General features: G+C 38.2%; 1 protein-coding gene across 4 annotated transcripts in view; it reads left to right on the top strand.

The window, feature by feature from the left end:
• Positions 1–23404, top strand: part of LOC138751430 (cytoplasmic dynein 1 intermediate chain 1) — a 245354-nt gene that overhangs the window by 168446 nt on the left and 53504 nt on the right. For all 4 annotated transcript variants that reach the window (XM_069913678.1, XM_069913677.1, XM_069913679.1 and 1 more), the window contains exons 10-12: positions 6455–6580; positions 17500–17646; positions 20933–21046. In XM_069913678.1, coding sequence (XP_069769779.1) covers positions 6455–6580; positions 17500–17646; positions 20933–21046 — 387 coding nt within the window. The remainder of the gene's footprint in view (positions 1–6454; positions 6581–17499; positions 17647–20932; positions 21047–23404) is intronic.

The following is a 23404-nucleotide window of genomic DNA, read 5'->3' as shown; positions in this document are numbered from 1 at the left end:
AGACGACTCCATTGTTGGAAATGCATCAGGAAGCATTTCAGTCTGAAGATATCGCTTTCTTTCGTGATTTTGTGAAAAAACAGCGAGATGCGGGGGGAGACCAGCGGCGACCCCCTGGGGAAGTCGGGGTGCCATCACTGGGAGTCCAGACCCGCAGTAAAACTTTTAAAATGCCTTCTGTTGAGTTGCAGCAGGAGCTGCACTTACCTTGTTCTGCCACTACATCAGAGAGAGCAGGGCTGAGCTTTTCTGACTTAAAGTGTATGCAATTAAATGCAGTCATGTAACCTCTAATGAATGAGATGGTTCAAATGATAAGTTCAGAATTGAATATAGTTAAAGCACGAGTGGATGCATCTTATGAAGAATTTAAAAAATTCCAGATTGCTTTTTTGGACTGTAAAGTGGCTTCTAACACAGAAAAAGTGTTGAAGGTTGAAAAATCAGTCATAGAATTGGGAGAACGCAAGAAGGAGTTAAGAGGAAAATAGACTACTTGGAGAATCAAAGCAGAAGGAATAATGTGAAAATCGTTGGTTTGCCAGAAGGTATAGAAGGACAAGATCCTCTTCGTTTCTTTAAAGACTTAGGGCAAGAATTAGGGCAAGAATTGTTTTCTGGAGGATTGGTACTGGAAAGAGCCCATAGAGCTCCAAGAAGAACACCCTCAGCTGGTCAACCACCGAGACCGGTAACAATTTGATGTTTGAATTATTTGGACAGAGAAGCAATACTTCGACAAGCAGTGCAAAATGCGAGACAACGACAAACTCCATTATTGATTCAGAATAGCAGAGTTTTTTCCTATCCTGATTTGAATCAAGAGGTCATTCAATGTTGACGTCGATTTAATCCAGTTAAAGAAGCTTTGTGGCGTAAAGATTATAAGTCTACTTTTCGCTACTCGGCAGTGTTGAAGGCATTTTATGGAGACTATCAATTTCGGTTTTTTGAGAATGATCATGAAGCAATGATTTTTGTTGATTCATTGCCAGATATAAGAGGACAAAGACGTAGTCCACCATTGTCTCCTAAAGAAAAATCTGGTTGTTCTGGAAATAGAAGAAATGGCAGAAATGGGAAAAACGGGAATGGAAAGAGTCCAACTTCTTCTGAAATGGGATCTTCGAGATTGAAATCTCTTGGATGAAAAGAAGAATTTTCTTTTTCTTACTTTATTTTTTTGTTATTATGATATTTTGATGTTATTCATTGTTTGCTCAAAGTTCTTTACTAGTCATCAGCCACTGGTGGGTGACCCACACCCAATTTTTGTTTAGGGATTACTACCTTTTGGTAGTTTTTTTGGGGGGGGGATTTTTTTCTTTATTATTTTTGTAATTTTTATTTTAGTTTGCTTTTAATTTGTGATTTTTTTTCCTATTGGAGGGCCTATATACATTGATATAATTGGTATTTAGTAATAATAGTAGATTTGTCGAAGTTGAGGTTTGCTACTTTTAATGTTCGAGGATTAAACAGTCCAATTAAGGATAAGCGAGTCTTGGCGTATATTAAGAAAATGAAAATTGATATTGCTCTTTTACAAGAAACACATTTGAATGTGAAGGAAAGTATGAAATTAAAGAGGGACTGGGTTGGGCATGTATATTCTTCTTCATTTAAATCTAGGGCTAAAGGCGTAGCAATCTTGATACATAAAAATTTATCTTTTGAATTACAATCAATGGAAGAAAAGGCAGGATGTATTCTTAAATTGAATTGTAAGATTTTTAGTGAATTTTGGACTTCACTTAATATTTATGCCCCAAATGTAGACGATGAAATATTTATTTCAGATGCATTTTTATGTTTGGGTAAGGCTAATGATAATATTTTAGTTGGTGGTGATTTTAATTGTGTTTTGGAACCTTTATTAGATAAATCTCTGAAGAAAGTTAAGAAATCTAAGATGGCAGTTCAGGTTCAAGCATTGATGAAAGATTTTAATTTAGTAGATGTTTGGAGACGTCTTAATCCGACAGAGAAAGATTTCTCCTTTTATTCATCTAGACATGAATCATTTTCAAGGATTGTCTTCTTTTTAGTATCGGCACATTTACAAGGGAAAATACAACAAGCGGAATATAAAAGTAGGGTGATTTCAGATCATTCTTTGTTATATTTTACATATGCAACTTCTGAGAAAATTCAAGTGGCCTATCATTGGAGGTTTAATACAATGTTAAAAAAAAAGGAATTTATTGATTTTTTGAAACAACAAATTAATTTTTTTTAAAGAAAATTTTAATTCTGTTCAAAGTAAGTTTGTATTGTGGGATGCTATGAAAGCTTATTTGAGAGGACAAATAATTAGTTATACTTCTAAAATAAAAAAAAAGCAATTAAATCAGAGTCTTGAATTAGAGAAACAGATTGATGAGTTAGAAAAGGAATTCCAGAAAGATGCTACAGAAGATCAGAAAATAGAATTATCTAGGTTGAAATTGGAATATAATACTTTGCAATCTTATTAATTTGAATGTGTGATTAATAGGAATGGGGAGAGAAAGCACATAAGGTATTGGCGTGGCAATTGAAGAAAGAACAGATTTCGAGGACTATTAATGCTGTTAGACGGAATTCTTTTATTACATAAACCTCGTGAGATTAATGATGAATTTTGTTCATTTTATAAAAAGTTATATACATCTGAAGGAAAACAAGAAACTGGAGTGATTGATCTTTTTTTTAATCATAGTTGAATTTACCAATATTAGAGGATACAGATATACAGGAGTTAGAAGAACCAGTTACTGATTCGGAAATTAAAATGGCTATGATGGAAATGCCGAACGGTAAATCGCCTGGTGATGATGGATTTTCAGTTGAATTTTATAATTTTTTTTATGATGATTCATCTACAGTGTTTGGGGATGTATTACGTCAAGTTGGAGAACATTATGAATTACCTGAGTCTTGTTCTAGTGCTTTAATCACAGTAATCCCAAAAAAAGATAGAGATCCTTTGAAAGTATCTTCATGTAGACCAATTTCGTTGTTAAATGTAGATTTTGTTTAAAGTTTTGGAGAAATTTATGTTTGGTCCTTTCTTTATTGGTTGGATTAGGGCTCTATATAGTAAACCGGTAGCTAGAGTATCGATGAATGGCTTGATTTTGGAACCTTTTAAATTGACTCAATCAACTCGTCAAGGTTGTCCTTTATCACCAGCTTTGTTTGCATTAGTGATTGAACCTTTAGCACAGCTGATAAGACAAAATACACAGATACAAGTATGAAAGTTTTAGATGAGGAGTATAAAATTAATTTATTTGCTGATGATGTATTGGTGTATTTAACAAACCCAGCTCAGTCACTTTTACACTTGAAGGAGTGTTTAATACAATATGGATGTCTTTCTGGATATAAAGTTAATTGGGAAAAAAGTGAAATATTACCGGTAAGTGAAGGAGATTATTCAGTTTATAAGAATATTATTAATTTGAAATGGATTGATTGAATTAAATATTTGGGTATAATTTTGAATGTAAATTATCAATCTTTATATAAATTAAATTATGTTCTGTTAATTAAAAAAAATTAAAACTGATTTGATTAAATGGAAAGATTTACCTATTAATTTATTGGGTAGGATAAATACAATTAAGATGAATATTTTTCCGCGTATACAATATTTGTTTCAATCTATTCCGTATTTACTTGATAATTTTTTTTTGAGATTTGAATAAAATGGTTAGGGAGATTTTATGGAGAGGTAAATTTTCGAGAGTAGCTTTGAATAAATTAACTTGGAAATATGAGTTAGGGGGATTACATTTACCACATTTTCAAAATTATTATGAAGCAGCCCAACTTAAATTTATTAGTTCATTGATGGATTTAGTACGGCCTCCTAGTTGGGCCAAAATTGAGATGGCACATATTTCTGAATTTGAAATACATCAATTTTTGTTTAGATGCAATATAAATTTGTTACAACAATATAATGTGCCTATACTAAAACATTTAATGAAGTTATGGATAAAGAAAAATAAAATGATAAGCTTTAGGCGTAAATTATCGGCTTTGACTCCATTGTATAATAATCAACTTATTTCTTTTTCAATACATAATCGGTGTTTATTGCATTGGAGATTTAAAGGTGTGAAAAATTTGGGAGATTGTTTTGAAGAGGGTAAATTTTTATCTTTTAATCAGATGAGGGACAGTTTTGGTTTTGATAAGAACTCTTTGTTTCTCTATTATCAAATTCGATCTTTGGTAAAACCTATGTTTGGTAGAGATATGATTTTACCTGAAATGACTAAATTTGAGACTTTTCTTATGAAGGTACCAGAGAAGCGTTATATTTCATCTATGTATCAAATATTACAGGATGGTATGGATAAAAAGGGTTGGGATAGATCTAAAAGTAAATGGGAAGCGGATATTGGTTTTATTTTTTCCGAGGATGATTGGTTAGATATTTGTTATGATAGTGTAACTAGATTGATAAATGCACGTTATGCAATGATTAACTATAATTTTTTACATCAATTATACTTAACACCTGAAAAATTAAAAAAAGTATGGTTTTCATGAATCAGATTTGTGTTTTAGATGTGGTAATACAGTTGGAACTTTTTTTCATGCTGTTTGGTCATGTATATATATACAATCTTTTTGGAAGAAAATTCAATTGTTTTTAGAATACCTGTATAAGATTTAAAAACTTTTAGATCCGACAGTTTTTATTGGGTAGTTTGCAACCTCTGAAAGGTTTTGGATTAGATAAGTTTCAGCTTGCTTTTATATATTTAGCTTTATCTATAGCAAAAAAATGTATTGCTAGTATGTGGAAAGATACAAATATGATTGATATTAATAGATGGCATAATGAGATGAGATATTGTTTAATAGTGGAAAAAATTATGAATGTTTTGCATGATAATTATAATTTTTTTTATTAATAAGTGGTTGTTATATTCAGAATATTTACATTTCAATTCACATTGATTAGATCTTAGTATGTATATTTAATTTTTCTTTAATATGTTTTCTTTTTTCTTTATGGCTCTCCTTAGGAGAGTTGGCTGAAAGGGTGGGGGGGGGGGTTCTTTTTTTTCTTTTTTTTATATATAAAAAATAACATTCATGTTTATGGTTAATTGTTGTATATGTCATAGACTATTTGTTTTTGGAATGAATAAATAAAGTTTTAATAAAAAAACATTTTCAGGTGATATTAAAAAACACACAGATGCTAGAGAAATTCAGCAGATCAAACAGTGCCTTTTATGTCACAAAGGTGAAGATACATCACCAATGTTTCGGGCTTGAGCCCTTCTTCAGTGTGTGGGGAAACTTGAGAGATGTCTAAACAAAAGTGGGGAGGGAGAGTTGGTGAGGGAGGGAGATGATGGATAGAGAGGTCTTCCAGTCCAAAACCTGAAATGCCTGCCTTCTTCCACAAACGTGGCTTCCCCTCCACTATATTAACTCGGCCTTCACTCGCATCTCCTCCATTCCCCGTTCATCTGCCCTAGCCCCCCTGCCCCCAGAAACATTAAACACAGAATCCCCCTCGTCCTCACCTACCACCCCACCAGCCTCCACATCCAACACATTATCCGTTGGAATTTCTGGCACTTACTACAGGACCCTACCATCAGACATATTTTTCCTTCTCTCCTCTCAGCTTTATGTAGGGATTGCTCCTTCGTGTACTCTTCCAACAACTCCTCCCCACCCCCCTCCGGCACCTTCCACTGTGGTTGTAGGAGGGGTAAAACCTGCACCTACACCTCCTCCCTCACCACGGTCCAAGGTCCCAAACAGACCTTTAAGGTGAAGCATCCAGTGCAACCCCTATGGCCTTCTCTACATCAGAGAGACTGGATTAGGAGATCGCTTCGCCAAGTACCTCCTCTCCGTCTGCAACAAAAGTGACCTCCCCGTAGCCAACCATTTCAACTCTCAAGCTTACATGTCTGTCCATGGCCTTTCACACTACTCCTCCCTGACCACCCGCAGATTGGAGGAACAACACCTCATATTTCATCTGGGCATGATCATTGACTTCACTGCATTCTACTAATCAGCTTGCTTTTTCCCTCTCCCCCCCCCCCCCCCCCCCATCTAGTTATTCCAGTTCCTTTCTCTCTCCACCTAGCCTTGACTCCCCCCCCCGCGGTGTCCCCCCCTCCCTGCGGTGTCCCCCACTCCTTGCGGTGTCCCCCCTCCACCTGTCACCTCTCACTCTCACCACCCCTCCCCCTTCCCCCTTTTGTTCAGACATCTCTCATGTTCCCCCAAACCTTGATGAAGGGATCAAGCCCGAAACATTGATGATGTATCTTTACCTTTGTTACATAAAGACACTGTTTGACCTGCTGAGTTTCTCCAGCATTTATGTGTTTTGTCACTTAACCACAGTGTCAGCAGAATCCCGTGTTTTACCTTTGCAAGTGATTTGGTGTGATAATGTATTGAAACTTTTTATCTGTTTCAGTATCCTGAACTGATGGTGGCTTCTTATTGTAACAATGAGGATGCCCCACATGAGCCTGATGGGGTAGCTTTGGTTTGGAATATGAAATTTAAGAAAAACACCCCGGAATATATATTCCACTGTCCGGTAAGACTTTGTGATGAGGGAGCATTTCCTAAAATTGTTTCTCAACAATATGTTTTGTCTTAAATTTGTTTCGCTTTCAATTGATGTGAAAAAAAAGAATTACCTCTTTTAAAAAGAGTATTTTTATACTTTCAACCAGAAAAAGTATGTAATAGTTGATACAATGTAAAATTTGACCCCCTTTTTTCAGCACCAAAATCTGGCATTTTCCATATATCGTATGTAAAAGTTGGACCCCTATATTTGGCCCAGTCTGCCTGCCCATCTGAGCTCCTGACCCATTGACTGCGGACACTTGCCTAGGCCCCAACTGTCTGATTATCGGAGGTTGAGGCACCTTGTCTATGGACTCTCTCCTGGACCCAGCTGCCCGCTCACCGGAGCTCCTGACCCGTCCACTGCGGAGTCTCGCCTGTCACTGTCTGTCCACCTATTTGAGCTTCCAACACCCTGACTGCAAACTCTAGCTGAGCCCCTGGCTGCCCGCACATCTGAGCTCCTGATGCCCTAAATGCGTACTTACCACCAGGTCCCAGCTAGCTGGTTGCCCTCACATCTAAGCTCCTGAGGCCCCAAACACAGATTTACCACCTGATCCCGGCTGGTCACCCTCTGAACAGTCAAAAGATGTATGCATGCACAGTCATCCCCCTAAAATTTACTCTAAAAATTGGTCCACAAAGTTTGACTATTGCACACATTTGAAGAAATGATACTTGGGAAATAATTTAGACTACATTGCATCTACACTGAGTCAAGCACAAATTCATTCCATGCAAATCATTGCACATGTGAAGTCCTTTTCAAAAAAAATTGCACAAGTTGGAAAAACAGAGAACCAAGATGATGTGCATGTATTTGAATCTGTATATGAATTATCCAGTATTATATTATTGAATGGGCCTGAAATGGGAAAATACATTGATTCATGTTCTTTGTTATTTCATAAAATCTAGGAAATCTATGTTGAGGTCTATTGTGAGAAGAGAGCCCAGAGACTGAGATGATGGGTGAAGTCTAGGCATCATGGAGTTTAGTTAGGGGGTTGAGGAATTGGTGACCTCATATGAATGTTGTGGGGTAGAGCTGGGAAGAGAGATTATTGATATGCATTTTATGGAGCAGGTCAAAACTTGGGAGTTGGATCGTGCTAAGTTGACATATTGGCAGTTGGAGGCAGGTTGGAATGAGTGAGTGGGAGGAATCAAAGTGGCAAATTGGTAGGAAATGGGTGACAGATGTGGGGAGGGCAGAATAGTATGGTCCGGCCACAATTTTACCCTGATTATTCTATTTATTTGTTTTTCAGTGAAATTGAATTGCCTTTTCTTGGTAAATGTGTCAACAAATCCTATTTCTGTAAATATGAATGCAAAGTAGCTTGAAATATTATTAGCAAATTCTTGATGTTGTTTATAATAAAACAGTTAGGAATATAAAGCAGCAAATAAAGCCATTACTTTCTGAATAAACAAGGTACAATCTAAAGTGTAAATCCTAAATTGATGGTTTGTGTGAAAAAGGTTGGCTGAATGGTTTGTTTCCAATGCTTATAACTCTGACATCCAAATGTGTCAAGTTCCTATATGTTTAAAATCCGAAAAATGAATGCGCCTAGTGTTATAAGTGTAGGTTTCATCAGGCTTTGAACAACCGCTCACAAAAAGTCCCACAATTTGCTGTGGTCCTGGGAGGTCTCCATTTTCTCTAGGTAGATGATAGCTGAATGCTTTTATATTATGCATGTATTGTTAGGGTGGGGGAGGGGGAAATGGTGGAGGTAGTGAGGAATGTGCGTGGGACGTGCAGATTTGGGACACTGCAGCACGTTAATTCGATAGTTTCCCTTTCATACATCCTTAGTTTTGTGTAATTTGGAAGAAAAGGATATGCTGATCTTCTGTATGCCCATCCTCGAGGTTCTGCCTGCCTTCTGGTCCTGTAGGTGACAGGAGGTGTGAAAAAGGCAGTGGTCAGAGAAGAATACTGGTGTAATGTTGGTAGTTCTGAACGTGACTGTCTTTAACATGAAGGTAAAGTGTAACAGAGACCAGGTTGAACTGTCTAATCTAGATCAGGTGGGCTGCGGTTGTGCTCCATCTGAAGGGTTGCTGAAACCGTCACACAGTTGTGCATCCTTTATCATCTCTGTCAGGAGTCTGAAGGAGATGTCTGGTCTGCTATCAGCACTGACCAGATCATCCAGCCGCATTGATGATGAATTTGAAGTCACTGGCCAGAACAACTGGGCTGGGCGTCACCAGCAATGGTGGGAGCTGCTGGAAGATGGCTAGCCTCTCATTCCGCATGAGCACGGTATACATATTGATCAACCAGGCCGGGGTGTTATGGTATGTTAGATCCAACTTATGGTATGTTTGAACCACCTCCTTAACCTCAGTGATTACAAAATTGCCTCCCTGCAGCAAGATGCCCAGTTCTGGAGGCGCAACAATCTTTTTCCCCTTTCCACCCCACTTCCCCTCCCCCATGGGGCCACCAGCAAAACAATCTCCAATCATTCCTGAAGTTTTCAGCTCACATGTATGATATCCAGTCAAAAGCCTTCTCCTTGCACAAGTTCACCCCACTGTCTTGTATGTGGGAAATCATTTCTCTGAGCATCATGACGTTATCAAGGATTTTCATGCCTGGAACCGAGAGGTTTTGTCTGCGTGGGTCATCTGCCCCAGGACAGTCTTCACTTGATTGGCAATGATTTTGGACAAGATTTTGTTGTCAATGTTAAGTGATAAGGGTTTCCAATTCCTGATATCCTCCTTCTCCTACTTCTGTTTGAAGATGTGGATGATGATGTCCTTCCTCATGGATTCTGACATGCTGCCTGCCAGGAGCATAGCATTATATACTACCAGCAGGGCTGGGACCACCCTGTCCCACAGATCCAGAAGATGTATTCCACCCAATGGAATGGGTGGAGTTATTCTGCTCCTACAAGATGATTAGCTAGTATAAACTCTCCTGCTTGCTGTTGTCTAAGACCTCCATGATAGAGGGCATGAAGTTCTGGGAGGTCACGAGGCCAGCAGCCCTTCCTGAGGAGGTGGAGTTACAAGAGGATGGAGCTGTGGGGGAACACAGAGTCAGAAATGTTTCAAGATCATTAACTCTGTGAAAGTCGTACTTTGGTATGCCCGAAACCTATTGATCTTTCAGCACTTGGAGGTGTCGGTGGGGGAATGCTGCCGGCTTGCACATTCCAGGCCGCAGGAGTACGTGCTGAGGGCCACAGTGAGCCTTGGAGCAGGCAAGGAGAGGGCACTGCGGAGAAGGCCCACAGACTGGAATCCTTCTGTTACCGGGCATTGAGGGTTAAAAAGAAATCCCTTTCATGTCTGTTCCTGCATCCTGCAGCTAAGCTAAAACACATTAAGCATAACAAATTCCTCTTCCTGTTTGTAACCTCCTTAGCTCTCTGCCACTCAGATATCATTGGACTCAAATCCTTCTCTCTTGAGCTTCTTCAAATTTTCCAGTCTACCATTAACAATCATGGAGTCAGCCCCAAAGGCTCTGAACTCTCAGAATTGGAATCTGGATTTATTGTCATGAACAAGTCATGACATTCGGTGTTTTGCGGCAGCATCATAGAGCAAACATTCACATTATAACCATCTTAAACATTGCTATAAAAAATAAAGTTATAATAATAATAATGGTGCATGAAATGTAATGCAGTTTCTTTGGTTCATTGATTATTCAGGAATCTGATGGCAGGTAGAGGAGGGGGGGTGGAAGAAGCTATCTTTGTGCTGATGAGTGCTCATCTTTAAGCTCCTGTACCTTTTCCCCGATGGTAGCAGAATGAAGAGGACATGGCCTGCGTGGTGGGGGTCTTTGAGGATAGAGGCTACTTTTTTAAGACTGCCTCATGTAAATGTCCTCAATGGAGTGAAGTCTGGTGCCTGTGATGTCGCAGGCTGAGTTAACAACCCTCTGGAGTTTATTCTTGTCCTGAGAGTTGGTGCCTCCATACCAGGCAGTGATGCAACCAATCTGAATGCTCTCCATGGTACACCTATAGAAATTTATGAGAGTCCTCGGTGACATACTGAACCGCCTCAGACACCTCAAATAGTATAGCCACTTTATGATTGCATCAATGTGGAGGCTCCAGGACACCCGGGAATTTGAAGTTCTTGACCTTGTCCACTACTGAGCCCTCGATGAGGACTAGGTTGTGTTCCCCTCACTTCTTCCTGAAGTCCACAATCATCTCCTTGGTTTTGCTGACGTTGAACCCAAGATTGTTGTCGTTACACTATTCAATGACCTGATCTATCTCCCTCCAGTACACTTCCTCATCGCTGTTTGTGATTCTGCTGGCAACTGTGGTGTCATTGGCAAACTTGTAGATGGCATTGGAATTGTGCCTGGCCAAACAGTCCAAACAACACGGGTATATAACGAGTAGAGCAGTGGGCTAAGTACACATCCTTGAGGTGTGCCAGTGTTGATGATCAATGATGAGGAGGCGTTGTTTCAAATTCGTACTGACTGTGGTCTTCCAATGAGAAAGTCAAGGATCCAGTTGCAGAGTGGGGTACGGAGGCCTAGAGTTTGTAGCTTCTTGTCCAGTGCTGAGGGAATAATGGTGTTGAAAGCCGAACTGTAGTCCATGAAGAGCAGCCTTATGTATGAATTGCTGTCTTTGAGGTGATCCAGAGATATTGCATCTGCTGTTGAGCGATTATGACTGTAGGCAAATTGCAGTGGGTCCAAATCTTTACTTCGGTATGTGTTAATTCTGGCTATGACCAGCCTCTCAAATCCCCTCCTGAACCCCCTTATTTTGAAAGGATCCTTAAACCTTGATCTCTGCCCAAACCTTTGATCACCTCTCACGATATCTTCTGTAGCCTGATGTTATAATTATTTTTGCAAAATCTTCCTTTAAAAAATGCATTTTTCATCCATTGATGGGAGCTGACTAGTTTCTTGATAATCTGTGATTTTGTATCAACTTACGAAAGGTTTGGAGTTTTAGCAAGTTAATAACTTTTCAGATGATTGGGATGAATACTATTAATAAATAGTTAACTCTTTCACTAAATTCTTAAGTTGTTGCATAATTTTAAAAAAAGTTTAATTTGAGGATTGAAGCAGTCTAAAAAGTGACTTTTATATGTGCTCCTAGCATAACCTTTGGTATTATATATTCTTTTATTTTGCTGTGTCAAAACATCCCTAAAATCCTTTAATTACTATGAAAGCCTGTTTGTTTGAATATGTTGGTGATCTGACTTCAATAATTTATGTGTGGTTATTACCAACAATTTTGATATGCACTATTTTTGTTGAAGGATTTTGTCGATTATTTAAAATGTTGTACAACTGTTGTCATGTAACCTCATTCCTTCCTCTGATATGTTGAATTCACAAGTACAGAGGATGAAACTGTTGCACCTCCAGAACAAAAGAACTTAATATTCCACTATTTTATATTATTAAGCCTCAAGGTAATAAATGCATTTTAACTTTTAAAATTGAGAAAAATTTCCAAATAACATAAAATAGGTGCAGGAGAAAGCCATTCAGCTCCTTGAACTTGCTCTACCATTCAATGTTATCATGGCTGTTCATGCAATCGATTCCTGTGTTCTCTCCATACCTCTTGATTCCATTAGGGCCACATTCAACTTCCTTTTGAATATATCTAATGAATTGGCCTCAACATCTTTTGTGGTATGGTGTTACACAAATTCACTGCTCTTTATGAAAATTATTCTCATCTCATTCATAAATGGCTTCCCCCTTATCCTTGGACTGTGACCCCTTGTTTTTGAGAACTTTGGGTGGTCTTGTTTTGCTGGAACCTTAAATAGCTTCAGAAAGATGATACTGAAAATTACTGTATAAAGCTTGGTTTAGAATACACATGGAGTATTGTGTCGAGTTCTTATTGCTATTACTATAGGAAGAATGTGATTAATCTGGAAAAGGTGCATAAAAAAATTAACAAGGATTTGGCCTGGATGAGAGGCAATCAGGAGAGATTGGATAGGCTGGAACTGTTTCCCTGGGATGGGGGGATGATCTTTTTGGATGTCTATACATCTTTGAGGGGCACAGATAGCCTTGATACCAATTTTTTTCCAGGGTAAGGGAGTTTCAGACTAGATGGCATTTAAGGTGAGATGGGAAAGATTTAAAAAGTATCTAAGAGGCAAGTTTACCATCCACATGTTGCTTGTGTATGGAACAATCTACCGCAGGAGGAGATGGAGGCAGTAATAATTACATTAGTTTAAAAAACATATTTGGATAGGAAAAATTTTGAGAGTTATGGGCCAAATGGGATTAGCTTAGTCAACTTGGTCAGCGTGTTTGAGTTGGGACAAAATGTCGGGTTCTATGTTTTATAAATCTGTGAATCTATTAAAATAACAATGCGTGATTGAAAGAAAAATTCTGAATATTGACAAGTGAGCAGCAAAAAGTATTCAGTTATATTTCCTGGGATTTTCCAGCCAAATTGTACGAAATCGATACATGTGACAATTAAAATCCACAAATTTTAAGAAGAAATAATGATAATGGTTGAGAGTGCAAGATGAACATGTTTTGATTTCCGCTTTGCCTTGAGGCTGTAATTGTTATCTTACAGTTCAGGGAGGCAACACAGTTGTGGGGTTGGATTTTTTAAGAATAATTTGGAAATCTGAATGGTACAAAATTATTTCCAAGGAAGTTCTGTGTGGTGTGCATTACCCCGAAGAAATTTTCTGAAAAATTTAATGATGGCGCATTCTGTTATATCATACAAATATAATTATTAGGACTAAGGCCATACTGTTAATGTCAGGTTGTCTGATGTCCAGTTACCATTATTTTTTTCCCCTCCTTTTTTAAATTTTGAAATATTTTATTAATAATTTTAAATATATTTAACAATCAACAACCATACAAAATACAAAACGTCAAGTAAACCCATCCGTCCACTCCCCCACTGTACGGCCAACTAAACGGGGAGGAGAGAAAAAAAGTAGAAAAATTGCATCGTCAGTGCAAACAGTAAAACACATAGGAACATAATGGTATCACAAATGTTAAAATATTCACAGAAGTCTGCTGGCTCATCAGTACCGATCATAACCCTATGATTGCACCAGTGAGGTACCTATATATATTCTAAATGGGGCTGCCAGAATTTTAGGAACATTTTATATTCCCTCCTAATGTGACCTTTTCAAGTGGAATGTAGCTGTTCATTTCTGAATATTGAAGTGTATAGCAGTAACATGGAAATCTGACTCCAGGTGTTCTTCAGAAATGCCTCTCCTTTTATTAAACAGCACTGTTAAATTGGCTTCCTTCCACTCTGCTAGGATGATTCAAGAATTAAGAGAATTTTGTTGCCACGGGAAGAGGTGGAGGCAGATATAATTACAACATTAGTTTAAATAACATAATTAGGCAGATTGGTGGGTAGGAAAGATTTAAAGCATTATAGGCCAAATGCAGGAAAGCAGAATTAATTAGCTTGATCGTCTTGGTCAGCGTGCTTGAGTTGGGTCAAAAGGCCTGGTTCTGTGCTGTATAAATCTGTAAATCTATTAAAATGAGAACTTTTAGAACTTTTGGGTGGAGACTGCAGTCTGGGGGAATTAGTCTGTTTCTTTTCCCCACTGAATTTCTGTAATACTTTTCCTTCAGTGATATGAATGGCATTCTGCTTTTTTGTGTCTTCTGCATTGAAGGCAGGCAAAACGTGTTTGTTTAATGTGTCCTTATTCCTTGGTTTAAAAAAAAAATTTTTTCATTGTCTCTCTGACTCAGTTTTTAACTTTGCGCTCTTTTTGGAGAATGGTATCTATTGATTTTTATGTCTTGCCAGCTTTCATAACATATTTTCTGCTCTTATTTTTTTTTGGTCGTATGAAGGTACTTCCTGATACACTCTCAAATCTCAGGTCTGAGACTATTTCTGATATTACACTAGTCTGTTTTAAACAAGGTTTTGAAGTATTTTAAACATGTTCACCATTGTTTTGTGGTCAGGACTAGCTTGCAGAGCTGCCGTCTCAGTGCCAGAGACTTGGGTTAATTCCTGACCTCAACTGTGGCCTGTGTGGGCTTCCTCCATTCCCATGGGGATTTGGGTTCTTAGGTTAATTATTCATTGTAAATTGATTCTTGTGTGTAGGTGAGGGAGAAGGGCAAAAATTTGATCAGAACATGGGAGAATAATAAAAAAAGAGATTAGTGTAGGATAAGTGTAAATTATAAGTATAAAAAGTGTAGTTGAGGTGGGCATGGGTTTGGTGGACCAAAGGCCTGTTTCCATATTGTATCCTTCTGACTCTATTTAACTTGTGGCAGTCTTTTGATCATAATTCCCTAATATAACGAAACCAAACATGTGGGTTAAGATTTTTATTTTTGAAAGATAAACAGTTAGATGGTTCTATTTTTTGTGAAGGTAAAATCTACTGCACACCAGATGAGTGATATAAAGGACATGCAAGAGATTGCAAATGTTGGATTGAAGGGTTCTGACCTGAAATATTGAAAACATTTTCTCTCCCTTGTGTAACTCCAACCGAGTTCCGACAGCAGGTTGTATTTTTTTGACGTTGTGGTATATCTGCTTGACATAGTGACAGTGGAGTTCAGTGCTTGAATAATAAACCCATTAGCAAATATGATGTCTAATAAAACTTTCTCTGCAAATAACGGCGCATGCTGATGTTTTTAATTCAGGACCCTAGCAGCTGCCAAAAAATGAGCATCAATAATTCAAGATCTGAGACTGAAATGCATTGAGTCCAATTTAGATTTGATTTGGATATTCAATAAACGGAGCAATTCAATGCAAATAATATGTTTCATGTATTGCAGTGTGGTATTGGAACCTCTCTGCACAAGACCCCAAGAAACTGGAGCTTGCACATCATGCCAATCAACCTTTCCTCCACTGACTCCATCTATAGCTCCTGCTAACTGGGGGAAAGCTGCTGATGCACTAAAAGACCCACCCACCCCCCCATACTCTCTTCTTTCCCGCCAACCCCCCCCCCCCCACCCCATACTCTCTTCTTTCCCACCCCACCCCCACTTCTGTTGGGCAGAATATGCATGTGCTTCAAAAAGACAATTTATTTTCTGGAGTGGAGGATGGTGGGAAATGACTCCTAAATAGATCTCTTGCTGCCAAAGGATGATGCCCTTGCTTTATTTTTAACTCTACTTTTCTCTGAATCCTGCATTATTGTAACATTACTCCCTACACTTAATTAATTTTACTTACAGGTACTTGTTATTATTGCACTGCCTGAGTTGACTTGCCTAGATATTACACAAAGTGAAATTATATAATAATAATAATGTTTTTTTATTAAATTCATTACTACAATGTACAACATGCACTGAAATTCTTCTTTGCTGCAGCCGAACAGGTACATAAGATACCATTTGTACAGGTACACGATCCTTCATCCAGAACCCTTGGGGGACAGTGTGTTCCGAATTTCGGAAAGCCCTCCCGAATTGTGCTGCCTATCCACCCCCACCCCCTTCCAGTCGCCCGGCAGTCTCCCCCAACCGTCACCTTCCTCGACTGCTGGTCCCTCGGCCGCCGTACATCTTCCCCCGATCGCCGGTCCCTTGGCCGTCTCCCCCGACCGCCGGTCTCTACTTGCCGGATTTTGGAGTTTTCCAGATTTTAGGTGTCCGGATAAAGGATCGTGTACGTGTATACATTATTTCTGTACAGAAAGAGATAATCAATATAAAGAATAGATGTACAAATATTTACAGATAGTGCAAGAGAAAAAGTGGTGTTTCATTAGTGTAGACATGTCCTTCTGTTAGTTCTAGAGTAGCATATGGTTAGAGTAGAAAGAGAATGATTCTGTTGGATTTAAAAAAATGTCCTTGAACACAAAAGTGCTGGACATCAGGCTTCTGTGTCGTATTTCTAAAGGTAGCTGTGAGAGGAGGTCATGACCAGTGTGATGGGGGCCCTTTATGATGTTCGCTGCCTCATAATATTTGGGAGGTCAAAGTCCATGATGCACCTATATTTGCTACTTTCTGCAGCCGTCTGCATTCCTGGGCACTTGAGTTACCAAACCAAGCCATGATGCAACCAATACGCCTGTAGAAGTGTAAGAGATTATTCAATGACATGCCAATCTCCAGAGACTTGTTAGAAAGTAGAGATGTTGCTATTCCTCCTTCACGGTTACCTCTGTGATGTTCCAGGAGGTGCATGGCCCAATGCCTCCCCTTCCTAAAATCCACAATAACCTCCTTGGTCTTGTTAATGTTGAGAGCAAAATTGTTGTTATGGCACCACATTACAAAATTATCATTCTCTATCCTGTATTCTGGCTCATCATTTTCAATTTTTCAGCCGGTGGTGTCAACAGCAAATGTATACATTGTATTGAGGTGCATCTCTGTTGATAGTCAGCAAGGAGGAAGTGGATGTTTCCGATCCATGTTGATTGGGATTTGCTGATGAAGAAGTTGAGGATCCAGTTGCAGAGCACACTTTGAACATGTGTGACAATAAACAATTCAACCAGTGTTCATTTTCTTTGGCAGCAAGTTGCTGTATTTGTTTTTTCTTTGGAAAGTACTTCATGCAATGGTGCACAGTGATGCACAGAAGCAAGTAAATAACTGATATCAATAAGTTCTATCAAGGTGAATAGCCTTTTTGATAATTAGGTTTTTCTACTCTGATACTGCCAATATGTCGACACTTTCCAGTACCATCTTGAAGTATTCCAACTGAAAGTGATCAATGTAACTTAAAATATACCTTAAATGAATCCCTAATTTTATCCCCATGATTTCTACTGATTATCTGTGGAATCTTTGTTTAGTGCATCATTGTCAGATTACATGGATGTAATTGGACTAATTAATCTTATGTTGATTATATGCAGTCTCCAGTAATGTCGGTCTGTTTTGCCCGATTTCACCCAAATTTGGTGGTTAGCGGTACCTACTCTGGCCAAATTGTTCTCTGGGACAACCGCAGTCACCGTCGAACTCCTGTTCAACGAACCCCACTTTCTGCTGCTGCTCACACTGTAAGTAAAATATTCTTACACCTCTTTCTAGCTTTAATCACCTCTTAACATACCCTTTCATATTTATTCAGCAAATAATTATGAATGTAATTATTCAGAAAATTACATCAGCTTTTGTAATCTTGGAACATTCCCAAGTACTTAACAGGCAATGATCCAGGTTCACTTTAAAACTTGCTCACCTTTCCTGTGTTGAAACATGACCTTCAGTTGGCATGTGGTAAGTGCAAGAATTGAGCAGGTAATCATTACTTTAGGAAAGATCAGGAAATGCAGAATATATTTCCACCATTTTGGAGAACAGCATGTAAATCATATATCCCACCCACCTATGAGAACAGTTGGAACTTCTGTTCAATGTTTCATCCAAAAGCTAACAATTGGTGGTGCATGGCCACAATAGAACTTTTGTATTTGTGTCCTCTGAAATGGAAATTGGATCCACAACCTTCTTATGGGAGATGATTGTGCTTTCATCCATACTTCACTGATCCACAAGTAGTTTTATTTCCAAGTGCTCGTCTTCCTCTTCTAATATGATGGGGGTTTTTGCCAACAACTGATTGCATATTGTCAGCAAATGCATTTTTTCAAATGTTGACTTTAGTTTCACATTTCTCAGAGTGAATTTTAAAAGTATGATTTTTGCGGGTGCCCAACTATGACAGCTACCCGGTAAATATTTTAAAAATTAAAATTGCTGGAAACTTAATTTTTGAAAATGGCAGTATCACAATAGAATAATCTCTCTGCCACACAAAAACAATTTTCCATTATTTGCTCTCAAGTAATTCAGGATTTTTAACACGTATCAAATTTCCAATTTTCTCTGGTTTCTCCATGTATGAAACCTTTATTTCCTAATGGTTTGCAGTGATATATTTGCAACAAGGCATTTATTCATTGAGCAAGTTTTAGCTCGCAGCCTGAATTTGCCACATGCATCAACCTGTTCTTGGTACAAAAGGCCAGAAAGCTGACCCTTACCTCAAAGCCCTTCTAAATGGAGTGGGCCACATTGCCTACCAGTCCTGACCCAAAGGCCCTCAGAGCCATATTCTAGTACACTCTGTGATGGCCATTTCAATGAAAAATATCTCAAGTCCCTCAACTGGAAGACAGGTCAATGATATCCCTGCAGTGGTCACTTTGGATCTGGAAGTCTCTTTCAGATGGCTGAGATAAATTATTTTCAATATTTTCAAGAAAAGCAGGTCATTTATTCCTTGTGATTTGGCCAGAATTGATCAACATTCCAAAAATACCTGATTATTATTCAGACTTGTTTTGTGTATGCTAGCTGCCAAGTTTCAACATAGAAGTTGAAGATGAACTGGACAGAGGAGGGTACAGCTTGCGATACCCCTTGAACTTTTGGCAAGATAGTGAGCATAGTGTGGTTTTTACCACAATTTATAAAGCCTGGGATATTAACCACTTTTTATAGGGCCGAATTATCTTCTCTGGCCTCTTTTTTCACATACACTGATCCTGTACTGATTTTAAAATGGTAACAGTTAATGAAGATTACTGCCATTTCCTATTGCCAGTAAAGCTAATTTAAATATAGCTGAATGAATATGTGAATTCTGTGAATTATTTTTTCCATCATAAGCGACTTTGAACTACATTGGCCAAATATTAAATTATCATTATCCATATTATATGTTAAAGATATTGCATGGGTGCACATTTCCCATGTCTGAGACTTTGCTTGCTCCCATGGAATGCTTATTCAGACTTTCCATTATAAAATTGTGTGTTGCGTGCATACACTGGAAACTGCCTATGTAAACATGTCACACTGCAGTTAAATCCTCTCTCTGTGGGTGGAAACATAACTTAATTTTTTTGTTTTCTAGATCCTCAGAGGAATACTAGGGTACCCACCAGGTCCAATTCTGTGTTTCTTAAACTAGCTTGTTTGCTTTTCAGTTATAAATAATAATAAAATAAAATTAAAGGTTTGTAGAATTTACAATTGTAATCTTAGAATTTATTTGTGAGGCCTTGTTCCTTATCTTAAAATTCTGTCTTACTTTGCCTTAATAGTATACTTAGCATTTCACAGGGAGTCAATACTGTGGAATGTCAGCTATTATAAATAAAAATATTTGTATAACTAAATCCAATTCATAATTTGAACAGCTTTGGAATAGGGAATCAGTTATGACTACATCCTGATTTAATTATCTATGACCAACAAATTCTAATTTAGTTGAGAATAATTTTATAATTTTTTGTGCAAGACTTCTAGTTCTCATTACAATGTGAAAATTCTTGGGAACTATAGTCTTAAATGTTGTGACTCCCAAATGTTAAATTTCAGGATAAAAGAAATGAGGTAGCATCAATGAGTTTTGACCATGATCATTTTCAAAATTGTAATTGAGTTCTTTGCCAGTGTCAAAATTGTGTATAGCAATTACTGAGCGATGCATGGGTTCCATTTCTTTTTTACAGACATGCGTAAGTCAATTTTGTCTGCAAGTCGGGAAATGCACAAAAATTATGGTATGATAACTGTACCTCTACAGTATGGGAATGAATAGCATCAAAAGCACAGGAAATTGATAGGAAGGAACAATTACTAAAAGTAAAGAGAGGGAGGAAATTAATCCTGCCGTTTGTAGGAACAAATATTTGCTGGTCTGCTAGAGTTTTCAATTTAGCAACGTTCTGGGATCTCCCTTGTGTCCACAAGTTCAGTGATCATAACCTGGGGACAGCAAGTAGTTTGAAAAAGAACAGTGATATAATTCAGAGTACCAGTGTCTCATGTATGCAAAATAAGGATTAGCTAGAGGACAACATGTATAAAAATTGCAAGTGCACATGATGAGCTAAGAAATGTAAAATTTTTTTAAAAATTACATTAAGTTTTAAATTTAAATTTAGACGGACAGCATAGTAACAAGCTATTTCGGGCCATGAGTCTGTTCCACCCAATTTAGACCCAGTTAATACACACACCTTTAATAAAAGGTGGGAGGGAACCGGAGTCCCTGGGAAAATCCATGCAAACATGGGGAGAATGTACAAACTCCTTAGAGACAATGCAGAATTAGAACCCTGGTCCCGATTGTTGGCGCTGTAAAGGTGTTGCGCTAACCACTACGCTTACTGTGTTGCCCTAAATGATGTATAAAATATATTAAATAAAGTGTTATTTAAATTATTAGAATAACATTTAAATGTTTTGAATCTTAAAGATAATTAATTGGCATTCAGGGTATTTAGTTTATTATTACTCTTTGCTTGAATTACTATGGTACTTTTCTTTTAGCACCCAGTTTATTGTGTGAATGTCGTTGGAACACAAAATGCCCATAATCTGATCACGGTTTCCACAGATGGGAAAATGTGTTCCTGGAGCCTGGATATGCTGACTCAGCCACAAGTAAGCTCGTTTCATTGCATTGTTCTGGGTGGGTAAAACACTGTCCATTTTCAATTTCATCTGAAGTAAAAGTAGCAGTTAATTTGTTGTTACAGTCATGCCTTCTCACTTTATGGATGATCATCTTACAGAGTTTGTCCTTACAGAATTCACAAATCACAACTGAGAAATTTGCAATGCAGAATTAAATTCTCTACATGGAATTTGTGTGCAAAAATAAAGTTAATAGTTCTTTTCAAGTTGCGTTTCTTGATACATTTGTAAATTATGTGGCTTTGCGATACAGAACATAATTTCTCAGAAATGCAACTCACCTGTTGTGTTTTTATTCAGCTTTATATACATTTGAATGAATTTGTTCAGTGTCTGTACTTGGTATTGAGCAATCTGAAGTACAGGGAAGAATGACAGGTTCCACTTTAAAGCCATTGGTAGCATAGCTTGCAAAGGTAGATGTCCTTTTTTAGAAAAGTATCCTGAGTGACATAAATAAAGAAATGAGACCTTCAATGTTTTACAAAAATTCAACATGGTATGTCGCAATTGGAGTATAGCATACATTAAATATCATGAAGGATGTGAAGAACTTGAATAGTGTGTCAGAGCTAGATTTACTGGAATGGTCCATCTTGGGAGGGGGGGTGGGGGGGGGGTAACCTGGAGAAGCCGAGATTTTTGTATTGAAAACAGAGAAGCCAGGAGAGAGGAAAGGCTATAAAATAACAATACAAGAGACAGAGAACTGTTGTCATTAGTGGAAGAGTTGAGAATTGGAGAATACAGGGCTAAGATACTTGGCAAAAGGACAAAAGTTGCATATAGTTATAACGAACATTTTGCAGGGTAAAATTTACCATTTGTATTGATTGCGCAGTGATTGTAGGATACTAATAGACTGTGATTAAATTATTTTTGCTTGTGACTTGTCACTTTTGTATCTGTGCTGGGTATTGAGGTTCATGGACTGTTTTGAATTTAAATTCATGTTGCCGAAAAAATGTTTTCAAGTTCATCAAAGATAAGTTAATCGATGTTGTTTTGCGAGCAGACCAATTAGACATCTCATGCATAGTACATGTTAGCATTGTTAAATGTGTTGATTATATGCTGAAATATATTTCAAAAACAATTGCTATGCTACCATTTATCTGATATGCGGACAATCGTAGTACTTTCAAACTGTGCTTAGCAGGCACACAGTAAAATATCTCATTTTCTTTATGGGCAAGGAAGTTTCGGCTCTTTCCTCTTCTAAATAACCATCCTATGGATAGCTTTGCATGTAGGTCCGTAAAGTGATTAACTTGAAGGAAATAAAATTCTTGAGATAGTCAGAGAATGACTGATTTCATGACATGTTTGAAACTAGCAGCAGAGTGATGTGGTTAACCCCAGGACGGTTCTTATCTTGTTTTCTTTACTGTGGTTTGGTGTGATCAGTATGAATGCATGGAATTGGAAAGAATGTTAAGTCATCAACTGAAATATGAAAACGCCTATTACCCTTCTGCCTGATTGTTTAACTTTCTGACAACTCAGTTCAGGGGTCTTTAAAAATATATTTTGCAACTTAGATTTTGTGGTTGTCGTGTTTTTTTTAAACTATTACGTTCATCATCATTGAATCAAAAAGCATAGCTCAATATGAAAACCCTGAAGATGCAGCTGGTGTTTCAGGTCTCCTCAACTACTACACCCTGCTCCACCATAAAGAAAAAAAAGTGGTGGTGCAGCTGGAATGCTGTAGTGGCAGCGCTGCCACTGATGGGGACCCGGGAGATCAGGCAGCTACTCCACGGGGACCTACTGTCCGGTCATGGTGGCTTTAAATGGCTTTCTAAAGGAGCCGATGTTTTTTTTTTAAATCTTGCAGCTACGGAGGTCTATGTCTAAAATGTCAGCACCAGTGCTGCGCAGCACACCATGACGGGTTATAGACTCCAGGGGAACAGCAGACCAAATATGGGGAGAATACCCCCTGTTGATAAGGAGAAGCATGGGATATGACCCTAGAGGAAAGTTGATTGCGATAGTGGACCAGCAAGTAGATGGTTGGCGATGCGGTTGAAGGGCTCAAGCAGACTGCGGGCTGCTGGCTATTTGAGGTTAAAGGACCCACACAGACTGCAGGCTGCTGGACACTGGCTTATGGGAACCAGGTCAAAAAGGCTCCTGAAGGGGTTCGAGAGTTGGTCTTTCTGATTATATCGGAGATTTGGCCCTGAAGCTCAGGCTGCCATTGGTTTGAACAGGAGTCTGATCAAGGGCTTTGGGAGTGCTTGAGGTGAATCCAAGGACACTCAGTGTGCCTGAGGTGACTCTCTGTTGCTTCACCTTCTCTTATTGTTAGGGGCTCAT

This window comes from Narcine bancroftii, chromosome 1 (assembly GCF_036971445.1).
Source record: "Narcine bancroftii isolate sNarBan1 chromosome 1, sNarBan1.hap1, whole genome shotgun sequence".
NCBI classification, from domain to species: Eukaryota; Metazoa; Chordata; class Chondrichthyes; order Torpediniformes; family Narcinidae; genus Narcine; species Narcine bancroftii.
The sequence above is the reverse complement of the archived record's forward strand: the minus strand, read 5'-3'. Positions and strand labels throughout refer to the sequence as shown.